Here is a 20,657-nt window from a genome sequence, read left to right as displayed (position 1 = left end):
TTAAAGCAGCGCTGGGTGCCCTAACTCATGACGCGTCCACACTGGCAAGGCACATAGAGTGCCTGGACTCCACGGCTGGAGCACTCCTGGTAATCCACCTCCACGAAAAGCATAATGCTTGCTGCGCCCCGGCTGGAGCACCACGGTGCCAGTGTAGACATCCTGGTCTATTAATGTGCTTTGATTGGCTTCTTGAAGTGTCCCACAATGCCTGTTCTAGCCACTCTGGTCATCACTTTGAACTCTACTGCCCTGCCCTCAGGTGACCAACCATCAGACCCGCCCTTTAAATTCTCTGGGAATTTTGAAAATCTCCTTCCTGTTTGCTCAGAAAGGCGTGTAGTGCTCTCAGCGCATCTTTCCAGGTGACCATGCCTCCTCGTGCCAGCAATCCCCAGTATGAAGCAATGGCGAGGTGCTGGACATCATCAGTGTTTGGGGGGAGGAAGCTTTCCAGTCCCAGCTGCGCTCCAGTCATAGGAATTACGATATCTACGGGCAGATATCAAAGGACAGGATGGAAAGGAGCCATGACCGGGACGCAGTGCAGTGCAGGGTTAAAGTGAAGGAGCTGCGAAATGCCTACCGCAAAGCGTGCGAGGCAAACAGCTGCTCCGGTGTTGCCCCCATGACCTGCTGTTTCTACAAAGAGCTGGACACAATACTTGGGGGCGACCCCACCTCCACTCTGAAGACCACCATGGACACTTCAAAGCCCAGTTCAACAAGGCAGGAGGAGGAAAGCAGGAGCGAATGTGCTGAGGAGGAGGGGGACAGCCCGGAATCCCTACATGCATGCAGCCAGGAGCCGTTTTCAAGCCAGGAGGAAGGTAGCCAGTCGCAGCGGATGGTGCTTGGGGATGAACAAATACCAGAGGAGGTTCCCGGTAAGCGGCTTTTATTTTGGGAAGGAAGCTGTTTGGTGAGGAGTGAGCTGTTGGGGTGAGGAGGGTTAGGGCTGCATGAATGCCTAGATGCAGAATAGGGCATTGATGTGCTCTCTCACATCGTGGTAATGGGCCTCAGTGATCTCTTCAAAGGTCTCATGCAGAAGCTGGGCAATCCACTTGAGCAGGTTCCTTGGCAGAGCTACTGTGCTCCTTGTCCCAGTAAGGCTAACATGTCCGCGCCACTGTGCCGTGAGGGGCGGAGGGACCATTGTTGCACACAGGTAAGCTGCATATGGGCCAGGGTGGAAGCCGCATTTTAGTAGAAGACCCTCCCTTGCTTCCAAGGTCACCCTCAGCAGTGAGATATCTTCCAGGACGAACTCATCCTGTGGAAGATGTGGGGACAGTGTTCAGTATAGGGGCCCCCTGCAGTTGTTGGCTCTCCCCAAGGCACAGAACCCCAGAAGACAGTACGGCCATGAAACAATCAGTCTCCCTTGCCCCTGGGCTTACTTACCATTTTGGGGCTCCTGTGGGTTATGTGTGCTCTCTTTGGGATGGGCAATTTCTGCTATTGTGTAGACTGTGCTTGTCTTTAAGTATGGCCGAATCATTGCTGTGTCTGGTGTGAACAATGCTGCCTCTGTTAAGTGTTGCATTTTGGCTTTACAGCTGCAATCTTGAGATCCCAGCCGTCCTTGTTATCAATGGCTGAAAGACTCCAAAGAATCAGGAAGCATCTGCGAATAAGCAAAGACGACATGCTGCATGAAGTCATGCAGAGGTCCCTTAATGAAAATCAAAAAGTGCAGGAGTGGTGGGAGAGTGAAAGGAGAGTCTGCCAGCAGAATGTGGATCGCTATCACCAAAGCACAGAGCGGCTGCTAAGCATCATGGAGCGCCAAGCGGACTCGATACAGGCACTCGTAGCAATGAAGGCGGAGCACTTTCGCACCCGCCCCACCTGCAGCCCTTGTCCCAAAACTCTTTACCTTGTGCCTCCATGTCACCGACAACCCACTTTCCCCAACATCCAGGTTCTTATCGTCACCAGCTGCCTCCAACACCTGTAGCTTCACCACCCAGCCCTGCAAACTGTGACCCTTACCCACTGCACTCAACCCCCATCACCATGCATTTTAGCCAACCTGAAGTGCAGCACTCATTGCACAGCACTCCAGGAAGGAAGGCTGAGTATGATAACAGGACATACGCAAATCTGTGATTGTCCCGTTCCCCACCACACCCCCTTCCCTCCTCCCACACAGCACAGATGTGTCATGCCCTTTCTGTTTCTCAAGCAGTTGTGTTTCTTTTCAATAAATTAATTTTTTGGCTTTGAAAACATTCTTTATTATTGCATTAAGTAAAAGATACCGTAGCCCAGGAAAGCAACAGGCACTGCAAGTCAGTGCATCATATGTAGCAAACACAGATTCCTAATAACATTGGAACCACTGCACTTCACTCCCGTGCAGGGCACCAGATATTACTGGTGGCTTTCAGCTTCAAATTGCTCCCTGAAGGCATCCCTAATCCTTGCAGCCACGTGCTGGGTCCCTCTAATAGCCCTGCTCTCTGGCTGTTCAAATTCAGCCTCCAGATGTTGAACCTCTGCGGTCCATGCCTGAGTGAATCTTTCACCCTTCTCTTCACAAATGTTATGGAGGGTACAGCACGTGGATATAACCGTGGAGATGTTGTCATTGGCCAGGTCCAGCTTTCCATGCAGACAGCGCCAGCGGCCCTTTAAATGGCCAAAAGCACACTTCACAGTCATTCTGCACCGACTCAGCCTGTTGTTTAACCGCTCCTTGCTACTGCCAAGGCTCCCTGTGTAGGGTTTCATAAGCCATGGCATTAAAGGGTAAGCGGGGTCTTCAAGGATCACAGTGGGCATTTTGACTTCCTCTACAGTGATCTTCTGGTCTGGGAAGAAAATCTCAGCTTGCAGCTTCCTGAACAGGCCTGTGTTCTGAAAGATGCGTGCGTCATGCACCTTTCCGGACCAGCCTGCGTTAATATCAATGAAACGACCACAGTGATCCACAAGCGCCTGGAGAGCCATAGAGAAATATCCCTTCCGATTTATGTACTTGGAGGTTAAGTGTGCTGGTACCAGAATTGGAATATGCATCCCATCTATCACCCCTCCGCAGTTATGGAAACCCATTTGTGCAAAGCCAGCCACAATGTCATGCACGTTACTCAGAGTCATGGTTCTTCTGAGCAGGATGCGATTAATGGCCCTGCAAACTTGCATCAACATGATTCCAACGGTCAACTTTCCCACTTCAAACTGGTTAGCGACCGATCGGTAGTTGTCTGGAGTTGCCAGTTTCCAGATTGCAATAGCCACCCACTTCTCCACTGGCAGGGCAGCTCTCAATCTCGTGTCCTTGCGCCGCAGCATGGTGGCAAGCTCTGCACACAGTCCCATGAAAGTGGCTTTTCTCATCTGAAAGGTCTGCAGCCACTGCTCGTCATCCCAGACTTGTATGACGATGTGATCTCACCACTCAGTGCTTGTTTCCTGAGTCCAAAAGTGGCATTCCACTGTGGTGAGCATGTCCGTGAATGGTACAAGCAGTCTTCTGTTGTATGCATTATGTGAGTAGACATCATCGTCAGACTCCTCACTGTCACTTTGTAGCTTAAGGAGTAACTCGACTGCAATTTGTGACATGCTGGTGAGACCCATCAGCATATTCCTCAGCAGTTTGGGATCCATTCCCGCAGATCGAAAGGGAAGACAGAGCGCGCAGTAAAAAAACCATTGAAAGATGGCGCCAAATGTGGATGGAAGCACAGGGATTGCTGGGATGCGAAGCAATGCATTGGGACAGGACTCAAAATGCCCTGCACCCCCTCATCCCCTTCCCACAAGCCACAGTGCCAGAATGGGAAGAGGTGCTCTGTGGGATAGCTGCCCATAATGCACCGCTCCCAATGCCACTGCAAGTGCTGCAAACGTAGCCACACCAGTGCGCTTGCAGCTGACAGTGTGAACACACAGCAGTGCTTTCTCTGCTGTGGTCTCCGAGAGCTGGTTTAACTCACAGCGCGCTACATCTGCAAGTGTAGCCAAGCCCTATGTCAGCGGCAGAGCATCATAGCACAGTGTGGACACTGCTTTAAGTCAATGTAACTTACATCTCTCAGCAGGGTGTAGTTTTCACACCCCTGAGCAACATAAATTACATTGACTTAAGTGGTAGGGTAGACCAGCCTTATGCTTTATACTTCCCTATTTCCACCTTCGCTTACAGTCACTGATCTGGTCAGAATGTGCCATAGATTTGTGCACATCACAGGTGTCTGCTAAAGCAATCATTTGTGCAGGTCACTGAAGCAGTCCAATTTATTGCTGTTTTCGATGTGCTCTTCCCAGTGACTCATTTATTAGTGTTTTTAGGGGCTGGTCTAATATCTTGAGCATTGTTTGGTTTTGCCTAATTCACTGCACAATGCTGATTTATTTCCTGAGCAGCCTCCACTCTCTGCACTGAATGGGGCAGGAGTCCTGTGGAAAGAAATAGTAGGTGATCATGTAATTAAAGACCATCATAATGCATAAGCACGGAGGGTCCCAATTAAGTTTGCATGAGAAAAGGTGAGTCTGGCATTTTCTAACCTTTGAATACTTGACTTTACAACCACAATAGCTTTATTTCTACATATGTTTTTTGTACTTAAACACATATCGTAAATGAAGATAACTTTCCCAAATCAGAACATCTTGGGGTCAGCAAAAGACATCTCCCTGGCTCCAGGATTATCCCTTTACCAAATGTCAAAGTCCTGCTGTAAGCCAAATTATTATAATGGAAATGACTGGCAACCTAACGATAGAATTCATAACTGCTCTTTACATAAAAAAAAACCTACATTAAAAGAACATTAAGGTTGCAAAGTCAAGTACTCAAAAGTTAGGAAATGCCAGAATGAAAGATGCTGGAGCATTTAACAGCACCTGATTCAGTCCTTGAGCAGCATCCATCCTGTGCGCTGAATGAGACAGAACTAGTGTGGAAAAAATAGCATGTGCTGATGTAATTAGAGACTGTATCATAATGCAGACACGTAAGGGAGCCAAACTAAAGTCATATGGTTAAACTAACACAGTCATTTCCTGATTTTTGAGTGCTTGACTTTGCAACCTTAACATTCATTTAACACAGTTTTGTATATAATTTCCTAAATTATTTTAAGAAGCAAACCGAAAAACAAATTCCATCATACAGAAATTCAGGGCTCATCATTTAGATCCACTGCACAGGTCTCTGCCCTTTGAGCTAATGGGGTAACTCAGTGGTTCTCAAACTTTTGTATTGGTGACCCCTTTCACACAGCAAGCCTCTGAGTGCGACCCCCCTTATGAATTAAAAACTTTCTTTTTTATATCTAACATTATTATAAATGCTGGAGTGAAGCTTGGTTTGGGGTGGAGGCTGACAGCTCGCAACCCCTCATGTGATAACCCTGTGACCCCCTGAGGGTCACAACCCCCAGTTTGAGAACCCCTGGGGTAACTAGTAGCAGCAGCAGACTACTGTTCTCTGTGTAGACCAGCTACTACAGAGGGTTTCACAACTAGTTTCTGACAGAAAAGGAGTGTTGCTTCATTTACCTTATTTGTTCAAGCCCAGTTATGAGAGGAGTTTGCTCCAGTGGATTAGGTATTGAATGATAATTGAGACAACCTGTATCCCACACATGCTTTTTCTGTTAGTGTTTTTCGGAATTGCAGTTAAATATTCTTAGGCAAGTAAATATTATCTACCTCAGTTGATTTATTCACACCAGTTTGAACAAGTACATCAGAACCAGAAGCTTTCTTTTGTGCCTATTGAATTAAATCTTGCAAAATTGTAATAAAAATGTGTCATCCTAGGCTCAGATGTTCTAATCCACCCTTCCAATGGCAGTAATTGTAATTAAAAACTAATATTTTACTTGTCTATTAAAAAAAGTTACTTGCTAAGGGCAAACAGACTTTTACATTTTCAAGACTGATTTAATTAGTTATATAAAACTACGTGAAGTACAGTAAGAATGAGAAACTTCTGTGTGTCACAGTAGCTAAACCTTGTCTTCATCTATCCAACTTATAACAAGGAGTAGTGGTGCAAAGCATCAGTGTCCTCTGGGCTCCTCTCTGAAGAGCAAAGTTGAAATTCTCTTCCTTCCTTCCAGATTACTTCAGGAGATCCCAAGTAGATAGCTTGGTCTGTTCTGATTAATTCAGGTTAGGCAGGGAAGACAGCTGTTTCCCATTAGCTTCATCATGTCGAGGAAGGATCCTGCCTACCCAATCCTGAGGAGTATGCATCCCAGGGCCCCATCGGCTGTGATTCAGGATCTTGGATCTGGAAATTGAACCCTCAAGTGCCACTAGGGAAGGATGGTAAAATTGTTGATGATGCAGAAAAGGCAGAAGTGTTCAGTAAATATTTCTGTTCTGTATTTGGAAAAAGCACAATGCCATATTCACAGAGGACAGAGACAATTAAATACTTGACATTCCAGCAGTAATTGCAGAGGTTATTAAGCAGCAACCGCTTAAGTCATACATTTTAAAATCAGCTTGAACCCAGACATTTTAAAAGAATTGGCCAAGGACCCCTCTGGACTATTGATATTGATTTTTAACAAATCTTAGAAACTGAGGAAGTTCCAGCAGACTGGAAAAAAGCTAATGCTGGGCCAATATTTAAAAAAGGGTAAACAGTGACCCAGATAAGTAGGCCAGTGGGCCTGATGTCAGTCCCAGATAAAACCATGGAAGCTCTGATACAAGACTTAGTTAATAAAGAATTGTCATATGGTTAATCCTATTCAACAGATTTGTACGGAAAATAGGTCTTGTTAAACAAACTTGACATTGGTTTGCGATGAAGTTGATAAAGGTGGTATTGACATGATATAACTAGACCTACCTATGTAAGATGTTTGACTTAGTACCACATGACATCTTGATTAAAATATTATCTCTGAGCAAAATCAATGTAGCCCATGTTAAATAGATTAAAGTGTCCAACTAACAGGTCCCCAAAAGTAACGTAAAGGGGGACTTATCAACAAATAGGGGCAGTGAGGTTCTATAAGAATCTGTTCTTGGCTCAATGGTATTCAATATGATTATCACTGATCTGGGAGGAAATATAAAATCATTATTGGTGAAGTTTGCACATCACACAAAACTTGGTGGAGTGGCAAATAATGAAGGGGACAGATCAGTTATACAGTACAATCTAGATTGCATGGTAAAATGGGCTCACTTGAATAACATGCTTTAATACAGTTATATGCAAGGTCATATGTCTAGGACCCAAAAACATAGGTCACAGGACAGGGGACTGTACCCTAGAAAGCAGAGACTCTTAAAAGGATCAGGGATCCTGGTGGAATCTGACTGAACATGATCTCCCATGATGTGATGGCAAAGAGGGCTAAAATAATCCTCGGGTAGATAAACAGGGGACTATTGGTTAGGAGCAGGGAGATGGTGTTACCACTTGTGATGATGGTGTATATAAACCCTGCATCAACTGAGAAGGGGTTAACTAAAGCCTGAGAGGTCTGTTTGCCCTCCCCCTGTTATTATACCTGGAGGATGTGTCAGGCTCAGGGAGGAGTTGGAGTTCAGAGCAGGTGGGAGGAGGAGACCCAGGAGCGAGGTGGTCTGGAACGCCCTCTCTGTGGGAAGGGTCTGCTAGAAGCCAGGCAGAGGGAGAACTGTGGGAAAGCTACAGGAGTGCAGCTAGCTCCTGAGGTGGGCTATGGGAAAAGGGCAAGGCCAGGGAGGCAGCCCTTTGGCTCAGCGTTCAGTAGAAGAGCAGAGAACTGGAGATGGACCAAAAGCTCAAGTCGGAGGTGTGCAGAAGTTACTTAGTTTGTATTTTTGTCTGGTTTTCGAGTTCTGGCGGGAAGGGGGAAGCCCTGCAAGCCACCACTTTGGAAGAAGAATAAGGCAAAAAAGAAGCCCAAAGCGGGTGGAAGATGTGTTGATTGACAGTATTCTGACAGACATTCTTTGTTTGGGACAGCAGTGAAAGAGACCGAGCCATAGACAGGTTGGCCTAGTGGTCACAGCTACAGTAGTTGGTGAACAGGGATTGGCGGAATCACTAGCGCTGGGTTCTTTTGTTAGTGTTACAGAGCATTGCTGGTGCTGCACAGTTGTTAATGAAAGTGCTGCCGGTGTTAGCTGCTCTCACAAAGAGTGCAGCATGTTGATTCAGCAGACCCCGATGTTATTCAAAAAGAAAGACCACAGGCTCAGTTTGCTGGCAAAGGTGCCCGGCCAGGTTTATTGTCCGCAAAGCAGGGTACTAGTGCCCTGTCCAATGAGTTATGGGGACACTAACACATGTACGCCCGTGACAAGGTAAAGGCTCAGTCAACATAACAGAATGCTGTCCCCTTGGTTGATACAAAAATGCCCCTCCAATGACTTCTCCTTTTATACATTGATACACACAACTTATGTATTACATTGTTAGTCACCACCCTTATACAGGGGTGAAAATAAGTTAAAGGACTTACCAGTACGCCAGAGTCCTGAGCAGGGGCGTGGCCTCAACTGGAAGAGGCGTGGCTTCAACCAGAAGAGGCGGGACCTATACATCAAGATTTAAAGGCCCCAGGGCTCCGGCTGTGGCTGGGAGCCCCGGGGCCTTTAAATGACCCTTGAGCTACCAGCTGCAGAGGTGGCTGGGAGCCCCGGAGCTCAGGGGTGCTTTAAAGTGCCCGGGGCTCTGGCTGCCGCTACCGCAGCGGCGCTCCGGGCCCTTTAAATCATCGATGGAGCCCTGCTGCCGCTACCCCGGGGCTCTGGCAGCTGGGCTCAGGCAGCGATTTAAAGGGCCCGGGGCTCCAGTGGTGGGGAACCGCGGGCACTTTAAATTGCTGCCCAAGTCCCGCTGCCAGAGCCCCCAGGGTAGCGGCGGCAGGGCTCCTGTGGGGATTTAAAAGGCCAAGGGCTCTGGCTGCTGCAGGGAGCCCCGGGCCCTTTAAATCGCCAGCCTGGGGAAGCCGGTCCGGACCGGCTTACTTTCACCTCTGCCCTTATACCTTGTACCTGCTAGTTTGTACAAAACAACCTCATCCATTATCCTGTCATTCTCCTCCTTATCTTATGATGGGTCAGTGTGTTCCTGTGCTACCTCTTGGGAATTTGTTTACGTGGTTACTTGAGAACTCTGAATGTTGTTGTACTGTCCTCACCGGTCAGGAATGTGGTTACTTGGTTATTTGGTGTGTTACTATTGTGCCAAAGCCAGCCCTAACTCTGTTTCATAGCCTTTGGTTCACACTGTTAGTTATGTTTAGGGCTCCAGCAAGGCCAATAGATTCAATAAGCAAAAGTCAGGGTCTGAGTCAGGCTGGGATCAGAGACCAGAGATGAGAGGTAGTACCAGGCTGGAATCAGGAGGCAGGAATCGGGGTCAGAGTCAGGCAATAGTTGAAGACCCAAGATCAGAGGTAGTACCAGGCTGGAGTCAGGAGGCAAGAGACAGGCTGGGATCGGAGACCAGAGATCAGGACACCGGGTGAGGTCTGACGTTGCAGCAGTCTATGTGATTGCCCAAAAAACTTCCTGGGCCACCCTGGAGGGTTAAATAGGGTGCTTGGCTAATCAGAGGACCTCAGGGTACTGTCATCAGTCTGGGTCCCTTTGGCAGTATGTCCTACAGCACCTACTCCCCACAGTGCTCCCTGGTTGCAGGGCTACATGGTGACACTGTGGGAATATCCGCTACCCCAAGCTCTCAGAATTCTAGTCCGTGGATCCTGGCAATCAATACCTGGAAGGGGAGAACCTATAATGTGAGCTGGCCAGAAGGCCAAGTCATCATCATTCCACATCCCTGACACCCAGAGAAGGACAGTGGGGCAGAGCTGCTGAACTGCCATCTCATACTATGAGGGAGTGGTGAGACAACAGTAAGACCCTTGCATATGGCACACGTGGGACCATGCCTGGAATACTGCATGCAGGTCCCATGTCCACATTTGAAAAATTGGAAGGGGCTCAGAAAAGAGCTATAGTATTTATCTGAAGTTTGGAAAACCTCCCTCCCAGTAAGAGGCTTAAGACGCTTTGCCTATTAAGTTTCTCCAAAAGATGATTAAGGGGAAGATATCTGATACTAGAGGGATCTTTAATCTAGCAGAAAAAGGCAGGACAAGACCCAATGGCTGGAAGCTGAAGCCAAACAAATTCAGACTGGAAATAAGGCAGCAAGGGGAATTAACCATTGGAGCAACTTACCGAGGGATGTGATGGGTTCTCCATCACTTGGAGTTGCTCATTCTAGATTGGATGCCTTTCTAAAAGGTCCAGTTTTATCCACTATTTTATTGACCTCTTCAAACAACTCTAATGTAGTGGAGAGGCATGATTTTCCTTTACACAAGTCATGCTGGTCTGAGTCCCTGTCATATTACAAACAGCTAGGTACTTTATCATTCTATCTTCTATTATAATTTCAACCTATATGCTAATTCAGAGCTCCAGTGGCAGTGCTGAAGTGAAACGATGAAGCATATTGTGAAGCTTCAGCGTTGAAGCGTGTCCTTCCAAACTGTGTTATTCATTTAGCAAATGGTCACAACTAGTTGTTTCTCTCTTTGGTGGAATCCTAGACGAAGAAGCCCTGCTACCAGCCCCTCAGAATATCTCCATCCTGTCCACCAACATGAAGCACTTCCTGACCTGGAGTCCAGTGACGGTCCCTGGAGAAACTGTGAGATACTCCGTTGAGTTTCAGGGGTAACTCGCCTGTTTTTTCTCCCCTCTCTGGATGCTAGTTAGACAAAAGCCCTGGATCCCCTGCACATGGCATACATAGGTCTATGCACACTGATGCGGGAGAAATGTGACAGTCCCATCAATAATAATGCAGAAGTGGGAAAATGTTGTTGGCCTCATGAGGAGCCTGCCTGCAGCCCAGGCCTTTATCATTAATTGTGTGTTATTTGGATCACAGCAGTGCCCACTATGGGCTAGGCGCTTTCCACAGCACTATGGAGACAAAGTCTCTGCCCCAAAGAGCTCACAATCTAGGAAGACAGGCAACAGACAAAGCGGGGGAGGGACAGAGAAACATACAAGTGATTTTTTTTCCCGGCCGGTAGATTATTTGGGGAAATATATAGGAGGGTTCTGAAGAAACAAAGTCAGTAGAATATTCAGTCACCTTGCTAAAAAGAATCTGTAATGCTAAAAACATCTGCATAGTCACTGCGGCTGCATCACTGAGTTTATTCACTCCAGCTTTCTCATTCACTCCAAGGAGGGGTTTTCTCAAACAGCTTCACACATCTCACTCACAGATACACTGAAGAATAAGGGAGGCTGAGACACACCCATATTGCCTCCATTCACTGCCATTATGCCAGCCCCAGGGGTCTCTTCTGATGGCAAACAGTCTCAGGTTGTGTGGTAGGAGGGTTGGGCATCTGATTCCATTCGAGTTTGTCTGCACTTAAACTTTTAGTTTAACAAATATTAATTCATAATATTGTGAATTCTATTGTAGACAGGGCACAAACATTTGTTTTTAGTTGTGTTTTTAACCCTAAGCTGCATGACTAGCTACAACCATAAGAGTGGTGATAGTGGGTAAGACCAATGTCCATCTAGCCCAGTATCCTGTCTTCCTACAGTGGCCAATGCCAGATGCTTCAAAGAGAATGAACAGAACCGGGCAATCATCAAGTGGTCCATTAGTGTCCTGTCTGCACCAGAATTTGTGATCATGTAAATTAAAACATGCCTAAAAATTCAAGCTTAGACATGTCTCCCAGGGTGAAATTCCCCCTGGGCAGAGCCCAGCACATGGCCTGCAAGCCATTTAAACGCCACTTAAGTTCTCAAATGTGCCTTGTGCTTGTGGCTGTATGCTCTCCCTCTGCAAATGGTGGATGTCACCCTACATGCGCTTCTGGTAACAAAGAAGAAAAACCTGGAGTAGATTTCTGTACCCAGGTGAAGCTGATTCTGAGTAGAGTCCTTAGAGGATATGGGATGGTTAAGGGGTGGGGATAGAGGTGTGTTATTTTATCCTGTGTTGTCTTTGTGCTTTTCTTTGCTTTCCCCAGGGAGTATGAAAGAGATTATGCCAATGAGATCTGGATACCCATCAGCGAGTGTTCGCTCATCATTGTGACTCAGTGCAATGTCACAGAGGACATCTCTGCCACCGTGCCCTATAACCTACGTGTGAGGGCAAACCTAGGTTCTCAGGGTTCAAAGTGGAGCACACTAAAAGTTCTCTTCAATCGCATAACGAGTAAGCTCTCTGCCTCCTCCTGACAGTTACATCACCACCCGGGATAAGCAACATAAAATGTGTTCATTTAAAAAAAAATGTTTTCATTGATGTTGAAACAGCAGATCAATTCACACTATAAGTACAGGGAGTAAATAATAAGTTGCAGTTCTGTTAGTGAATATTTGCATATTAATATCTCATTACTCATACATAACAAAATAGATACTTTTTATTTACTAGTGATCACTTCAATTCACTTTTAATTCTTAAATCAGTTCATGTCAATAAATGTTATTTTAAAATTAAATTCCTTAAAAAGTAATAATCTTAGAATCATAGAAATGTAGGACTGGACGGGACCTCGATAGGTCATCTTGTTCTGTCCCCTTCACTGATACAGGCCTAGACCATCTCTGACAGGTGTTTGTCAAACCTGTTCTTAAAAACCCTTACTGTCAGGAAGTTTTACCTAATGTCCAACCTAAATCTCCCTTGCTGCTATTTTCACCCATTACTTCTTGTCCTGTTCTCAGTGGTTAAGGAGAACAGTTTATCACCCTTCTCTTTATAACAACCTTTTACGTACTTGGCTTATGTCCACCCTCAGTCTTCTCTTCTCCACACTACCCAAACCCAATTTTTTAATCTTTCCTTGTAGATCATGTTTTCTAGACCTTTAATCTTTTTTTTTTTGGGGGGGGGGAGAGGGGGGAGGTTGTTTTTTGTTTTGTTTTGCTCTCCTCTGGACTTCCTGCAATTTGTCCACATCTTTCCCAAAGTGCGGTGCCCAGAACTGGACACAGTACTCCAGCTGAGGCCTTATTGGTGCTGAGTAGAGCAGAAGAATTACTTCTCATGTTTTTTTTACTATACTCCTGCTAATACATCCCAGAATGATGTTCGTTTTATTTGAAACAGTATTACATTGTTGGCGCATGTTTAGTTTGTGATCCACTGTCAGGGCCAACTCTAGCGTTTTTGCTGCCCCCCTCTTCATTGGCCGCCCCAGGCACCTGCTTGCTATGCTAGTGCCTGGAGCCGGCCCTGTCCACTGTAATCCCTGATCCTTCTGTGCAGTACTCCTTCCTAGGCAGTCATTTCCTATTTTGTATTTGTGCACTTGATTATTCCTTCCTATGTGTATGTGACGGGATGTAACATGCTGGTGGCCTCGCGGTCCTACCCCACCCTGCCCTAGGAAAGGAGCAGTGAAGGTGGGTTCACCAGTCCTGCCTAGAGAGGCTGCAGGGAAGCAGCTAATCAGAGCCCAGCAGGCTCAGTTAAAAGGAGCTTCAGCGGCTGAGCAGGTCATTGCTGTTGTGGACCAGAAGGATGAAGGAGTGGAAGGATGGGGAATAGCTCAGTGGTTTGAGCATTGGCCTGCTAAACCCAGGGTTGTGAGTTCAATCCTTGAAGGGGCCATTTAGGAATCTGGGGCAAAAATCTGCCTGGGGATTGGCCCTGCTTTGAGCAGAGAGTTGGAATGACCTTCTGAGGTCCCTTCCAACCCTGATATTCTATGAAGGCTGTAAGACTCCACAGGTAAAGAAACTGGAGAGAAAGCCTGCTCCAGCTGGGATAGGACTGGAAGCTCTCCAGGCAAGGAGGCCTGGAAGAGACCCTGCTCAGACAGAGAACCCAAGAAAGTGATGGGACGGAGTGGGAAGCAGTCCAGGGAATGCAGCAGTAGCAACTAGTAAAGAAAACAGCACGTGGCTGCTACTTGTAGGGTCTCTGAGTTGGGACCCAGAGTAGGGGGTGGGACTGGCTCTCCCCACTGGTGAAGCGGCCAAAGCCCTGAGAAGGGTACAAGTTTCTTTTTGGAGCCTGAGAAAGGGGCTAGAGTATAAACAGGCCCAGAGACAGGCAGGGCTGCCCAGAGGATTCAGGGGGCCTGGGGCAAAGCAATTTTGGGGGCCCCTTCCATAAAAAAAAGTTGCAATACTATAGACTACTATATTCTCATTGGGGCCCCTGTGGGGCCCGGGGCAAATTACCCCATTTGCTCCCCTCCCCGCCCCCGGGTGGCCCTGGAGACAGGGCTGAAGACCTCAGAGAAGGCCAACCATTTGTTGGACTGTTACCCCAGCAGGAGTTCCTTCATACATTTAGACTATGTGTGGCTTAGCTGGAGAGTAATTGCCGACAGGGGGCACTGTGAGCAGAGAAAGAGTGCAGATTCACACCCAGCTGACAGGAGGCACTCACGAGAGGTGGGTGGCCCTCGTCATGGTGTAGTACTTTGCATTTGTCCTTATTGAATTTCATCCTATTTATCAACTTATTTATTAATATTAACACATATCCAGAAATTACTGGTGGCTCACCTCAGGGTGCAAGTTGCAGGGAATGTGTGTGTGCAAAGGCAACTCAAAGGTCATCTCTGCACTGCCCAACTGTAGCAAGCCTTGATTATCACAATAGCCATGAAACAAGAGTCATTTACAGCAGTGTTACACACAAAGCTGCAAGAATAAAAATCAACTAGAGTATGCAGGAAACAGACTGCCTGATTTCCACCCACAATCCCCACACCTCAATGGGAGCTGCAGGGTTCAGCACTTTGGAAAATCTGGCCAATAGAAACCAATATCAGAGAAAGGAGTTTCAAAGTGTGTGTTATGGGCCTTTGGACAGAGTTAGCACCCCTTGCCCAGAAGAACCAGTCTGGTCTGGTTTCTCAGCACCCTCTGCCCTACCTGGTTGTTATTGCTTGGATGGGGCCTTCAAACAAAACAGTTCCTCCCCCACACAGAAAAAATTTCAAGTTTGTGCAACTCAGCTATTGCTAAATGCCTCAACCTGATAGAATAAAATCCACCCTGGCCCAAGGGGCTGCTACTATCTTTAGAAACAAAGCAGGGTAGAGAGGGAGGAAGATCAAGGGAAACTGCCTCAGTGAAGCAATTGGCTGCCAATGCAGTTCAAGGGGAGTCACAAAAGGGAGCATTTCCTGCCTCTCTACCAGTCTGGGAAGGGGGGTTTCAGGGTTGCCTTTGGTGGTGGTAATAGTGCTGCTTCTGTGTTGATAGCTTTCCTCACCCCACCTGTGATGGAAGTCTCTGCAGACGGGTATCACTTACTGGTGAAGCTGGAAGACCTGGGGCCAGCCTTTCAATTCCACATATTCTATTGGAGGAAGGGCCAGGAAAGGGTGAGTTTTGCCCTTGCTCTCAGGTGAGACTGGAGAGCACTGCATGGCTTAGAATGAAAGCACATGGGATATTTTTCTAAGCACAGCATCCCTCTGCTCTCTCTAGTCCCCTGCTATAGCATGTAGCAGCTACGATCATAAGCTTATTATGGTGTATGTAACTGGAAAGAAAGTCCCTGTCCAAGGCAGCTGCCATTTTGTGTTTCACTTCTCATGCAGGACGTCACAGAGCAAGTCTCTATGTTTAAGCACATTGCAAAATTACAATTAAAATAACCACAGAGTCAAGATGTCTGCCCTTCTGCCAGGTCTGATTGACCTGCCCCTTGCCTGGACAGGCCGTGGTTCATAGATTCCCAGGCTGGAAAAGACATTGCTTTCATCTAGTCTGACCTCCTGCATAACACAGGCCAGAGAACTGCCCCAAAATAATGCCTAGAGCAGATCTTTGTAGAAAAACATCTAAACCTGATTTAGTGATGGAGAATCCACCAAGACCCTTGGTAAATTGTTCCAATAGTTAATTACCCTCACTATCAAACTTACGCCTTTTTTTCCAGTCCTAATTTGTCTAGCTTCATCTTCCTCCAGCCGTTGGGTTGTATTATATTTTTCTCTGCTAGATTGAAGGACCCATTATTAAATATTTGTTCCCTAAATAAAAACTTAAACTCTTTCAAGTCACTCCTTAATCTTCTCTTTAAGCTAAGTAGATAGAGCTGCTTGAGTCTATCACTATAAGGCATTTTTTCTAATCGTCTAATCATTCTCGTGGCTCTTCTCTGAATCCTCTTCAATTTATCAACATCCTTCTTGATTTGTGGATGCCAGAGCTGGATGCAGTATTCCAGCAATGGTCATGCCAGAGCCAAACACAGAAGTAAAATAACCTCTCCAGATTCCCCTGTTCATGCATCTCAGGATTGCATTAGCCCTTTTGGCCACAGTGTCACACTGGGAGCTCATATTCAGCTGACTACCCAAAATCACCCTCAAATCTCTTTCAGGGTCACTGTTTTCCAGGGTAGAGTCCCCCCTATCCTGTACATATGGCCAGCATTCTGTGTCCCTAGATGTACACATTCACATTTAGCCATATTAAAACATATATTGTTTGCTTGCGTCTAGCTTACCAAGCGATCCAGATTGCTCTGAATTAGTGATCTGTCCTCGTCATTATTTACCACTCTGCCAATTTTTGTCTCATCTGCAAACTTCATCAGTGATGACTTTGTTTTCTTCCAGGTCACTGATAAAAATGTTGCCTAGTGTAAGGCCAAGGACTGATCCCTGCAGGACCCCACTGGAAACACACCCACTTAGACACAGACTTTAAGGCCAGAAGGGACCATTATGATCATCTAGTCCAGTGGTTTTCAAACTTTTTTTCTGGTGACCTAGTTGAAGAAAATTGTTGATGCCCACAACCCAACAGAGCTGGGGATGAGGGGTTCGGGGTGTGGGAGGGGCTCAGGGTTGGGGTGCGGGCTCTGGGGTGGGGCCAGGAATGAGGGGTTCAGGGTGTGGGAGGGGGCTCAGGGCTGGGGCAGGGGCTTGGGGTGTGGGAGGGGGTCAGGGCTCTGGGGTGGGAGTACAGGCTCTGGGGTGGGGTCAGGGATGAGGGGTTTGGGCTGCAGGAAAGGGCTCCAGGTTTGAGGGAGGCAAAGGGCTGGGACAGGGGATTGGGGTGCAGGATTGGGGCACGGGCTTACATCTGGCGGTTCCCGGTCAGCAGTGCAGCCGGGATGCAGAGGCAGGCTTCCCACCTGTCCTGGCACCACGGACCGTGCTGCGCCCTGGAAACAGCCAGCAGCAGGTCTGGCTCCTAGGCGGAGGTGCGCAAGCAGCTGCGCAAGGCTCTCGCCCACAGCCCCGCCCCCCAGCGCCCATTGGCTGGGAACCGGCCAATGGGAATGCAGAGCCGGTGCTTGGGGCAGGGGCAGCATGTGGGGCCCTCTGGCCCCCCCGCCTAGGAGCCAGAACTGCGTAGTGTCAGAACAAGTTTGGAACTAGCCTGCCTTAGCCGGGCAGCACCACTGCTGGGACTTTTAACGGCCTGTTCGGCGGTGCTGACCAGAGCCGCCACGACCCAGTGCCTTACATTCTGCGACCCAGTACTGGCTCGCGATCCACAGTTTGAAAACCACTGATCTAGTCTGACATCCTGCCCATTGCAGGCCACAGAACCTCACTAACCCACTCCTGTGATAGACCTCAACCTCTGGCTGAACTGCTGAAGTCCTCAAATCATGGTTTGAAGACTTCAAGTTACAGAGAAACCACTCTTTACTCTAGTTTAAACCAGCAAGTGACCCGTGCCCCATGGTGCAGAGGAAGGTGAAAACCCCTGAGGGTCTCTGCGAATCTGACCTGTGGAAAATTCCTTCCCGATCCCAAAGATGATGATCAGTTACTCAGAGCGTGTGGGCAAGACCCACCAGACAGATCCCTGGGAAAGAACTGTCTCTAGTAACTCGGAACTCTCCCTCTCCCATCTTCAGCAATGGCGATATTTGCTAATAGCAGTTGCAGGTGGGCCACATGCCATTGTAGGCGACCTCATCATACCATTCCCTCCGTAAACTTAGCAAACTCAGTCTGAAAACAAGTTACATTTTTTGCCCCCACTGCTCCCCTTGGAAGGCTGTTCCAGAACTTCACTCCTCTAATGGCTAAAAACCTTCTTTTATTTTCAAGCCTAAATTTTTTGATCACCAGTTCATATCCATTTGTTCTTGTGCCAACATTGGCCCTTAATTCCTCTCCCTCTGTTTTATTTATAGAGAGCACAGTCTTCATTTAGTTAGGCTAAACAAGCCAAGATCTTTAAGTCTCCTCTTGTAAAGTATCAGAGGGGTAGCCGTGTTAGTCTGAATCTGTAAAAAGCAACAGAGGGTCCTGTGGCACCTTTAAGACTAACAGAAGTATTGGGAGCATAAGCTTTCGTGGGTAAGAACCTCACTTTTTCAGATGCAAGTGTAAAGTAGGTAAAGTAGGTTCTCCATTCCTCTCTGATCATTCTAATAACCCTTCTCTGTACCTCTTCCAGTCTGAATTCATCTTTCTTAAACATGGGGGGGTCAGAAGTGTGCACAGTATTCCAGATGAGGTCTCACCAGTGCCTTGTATAATGGCAGTAACACTTCCCTATCTCCTTCCCAACCTCCTTTTACTACACATCCCTGATTCATCTCCAGAGCAGGCCCCTCCTGTGCACTGAATGATGCAGGGGTCCTGTGGAAAAAATACTATATTGAAGATTGTGGCTTTGTCTACATGGCAAAGCTACACCCATTTAACTACAGGTAGGGTTTTAAACTAATTTAATCCCTTGCAAACCTATGTGTGGATGTACTGACTTTGGTTTACATCAGACTTATTTCAGTTTATCTTAAATTAATTAGGACTCATTTAAGCAAAGGTACTTGATTTAAATAGGAATAAAACCAACCACACAGGGGTTTGAACCAGTTTAACGATGTTGATTTTAAAAACCCAATTTAAATTAAACCAAAGCAACTTTCCCATGTAAATAAAACATAATGCATTCACATAAGTTGGCAGGACTGAGGTTGCATGGGCAACTCTAAGTCTGGCACTTCCTACCTTCTGACTTTGCAATCTTAATAACCTTCTTTCAACACAATGTTTTATAAATAACTTCATAGGTTTAAAATAATAAAATAAAAAACAATCTTATGTTCAGTTATAAAACTCCCCCCCCACACCCCCTAAATGCAACATGAGCAGGCTGTGAGCCATGCAGCTTAGCACTGATACGTACTACTTGAACTGAAGGATTACTTATGTTAACTGGTAGCAGGAGAAGCCTCATATCCACTATGGACCAGCCACTAGAGGATGATGTGTAACTCAGTGAAACAGCATTTTACATATGCAGGAGTTCTGCATTTTACAGACAGAATACCCAAGCACATAATTTGGCATAGTCATCATTCTCAGAGACAGTGTAGCTAAATGGCTGAGACATACATCTGTCATATTAGAAGCCTGGGTTCTGTTCACAGCTCTACCAGAAACGAGCTTGTGCCCCATGTTAACTATTGCTTTGCTAAAACGTGTGGAGGCTAATATTTGTCTTCCTCTTAGAATGGGAATATGTGAGGACTTATAATAAGGGCTGTGTATTACAGAGAAGTATTAACGATAGTTAGTAGAGGAGATGTGACTAGACCACAAAGTGTCCTGGCTCCCAGCCCAATGCACCTTCCCCTAGAGAAAGGTATTTTGTGTCCTGTTTGTAATTATGTGCAGACTGAATGTATATGACACAGGAGGCTCAGCAGGGCCCACTGGGAGCATGCACGTTGCATCTAGAATATTCACAGAATTAAAAGCAACTAGCAAAATGTGTGTTTATACAGCTTCCTCTACTGGCTGGCACACATGAGATAACAACCCACTATTGCTATTAGTTAGCAGAGTCCCTCCTGTAGCTTAAATAATAGCAGTGTGCTGTGGGTTCACACCCATTCAGTGGTTCATTACCGTTGCAAATGATGGAATTCCTTAGTTTTTTTTTTAAAAACGAAAAAGTAATGAATTTCCAGGCAAAACAAATATGTTAAGCCTGCCTGTCAGCAGTGTGATGAATGTGTGACAAAAACCTGAAATGAGGGACACAACTGAAAATGGAATGCTGTAGGCTCCTTCCCTTAGCGGAAACAACTGTCTCTCTAACCTCTGTTGCAATTCTGCATCTCAGATGTAAATAAAGTAAGGGGATCCCAAGACTGTGGAGTGGAGGGAACTTTAGTCCAGAGTGGAGGGCAGAGTAGAGGTTTGTCTGCCACTGCACTCTCCCCCCCCCCTTTTCATTCCTTCTCTCCCCTGTACCTCTCATTCACCATGTGTGAGAGCTTCTTCCTCTCACCCACAGGCTCTGGCCAATGAGTTCTCACACATTTAATAGACAGGGCAGGGGCGTGGCATTCGAGCAGGAGCATGGGGTCACAGAGTTCTTCCTGCCTTCCCCTGCACCCAGGGTCACCTGCCTAGGGCTCTAGGCCCCGTGGCCTCCCCTCCCTTCCCCCTGCACACGGAGATGCCTTCACAACCTCCTGACACAGGCACTCGCTCCAATCAGTCCTCTGTTTGCCCTTGGTTTATAGTGCCTTTCATCCCATCCCTTCTACCCTGGTGGCTGTCCAGTCTCACTCTGCTGCGCTGTTTCCCATCCCCTAACTTCCCCCTCCATTTTCCCTTTCTATCTCTTGGCTTCTCAGTTCCCACTCCCTTCTCCCCATTCCTCTCTGCTCCCCCAGCCCTTTCTCCCCACAGCCTGCAATCAGGCCAGCATTGATCCCAAGC

General features: G+C 46.9%; 1 protein-coding gene across 1 annotated transcript in view; it reads left to right on the top strand.

Annotated features, from left to right (window-relative positions):
- IL20RB (interleukin 20 receptor subunit beta) overlaps positions 1–20,657 on the top strand; it is a 33,345-nt gene that overhangs the window by 4,351 nt on the left and 8,337 nt on the right. The window contains exons 2-4 of the mRNA XM_054042495.1: positions 10,542–10,668; positions 12,000–12,190; positions 15,205–15,326. Of these exons, the coding sequence (XP_053898470.1) occupies positions 10,542–10,668; positions 12,000–12,190; positions 15,205–15,326 (440 nt within the window). The remainder of the gene's footprint in view (positions 1–10,541; positions 10,669–11,999; positions 12,191–15,204; positions 15,327–20,657) is intronic.

This window comes from Malaclemys terrapin, chromosome 10 (genome assembly GCF_027887155.1).
Source record: "Malaclemys terrapin pileata isolate rMalTer1 chromosome 10, rMalTer1.hap1, whole genome shotgun sequence".
Lineage (NCBI taxonomy): Eukaryota > Metazoa > Chordata > Testudines > Emydidae > Malaclemys > Malaclemys terrapin.
Note: the sequence above shows the minus strand (reverse complement) of the source record. Positions and strands in the feature narration are given on the sequence as shown.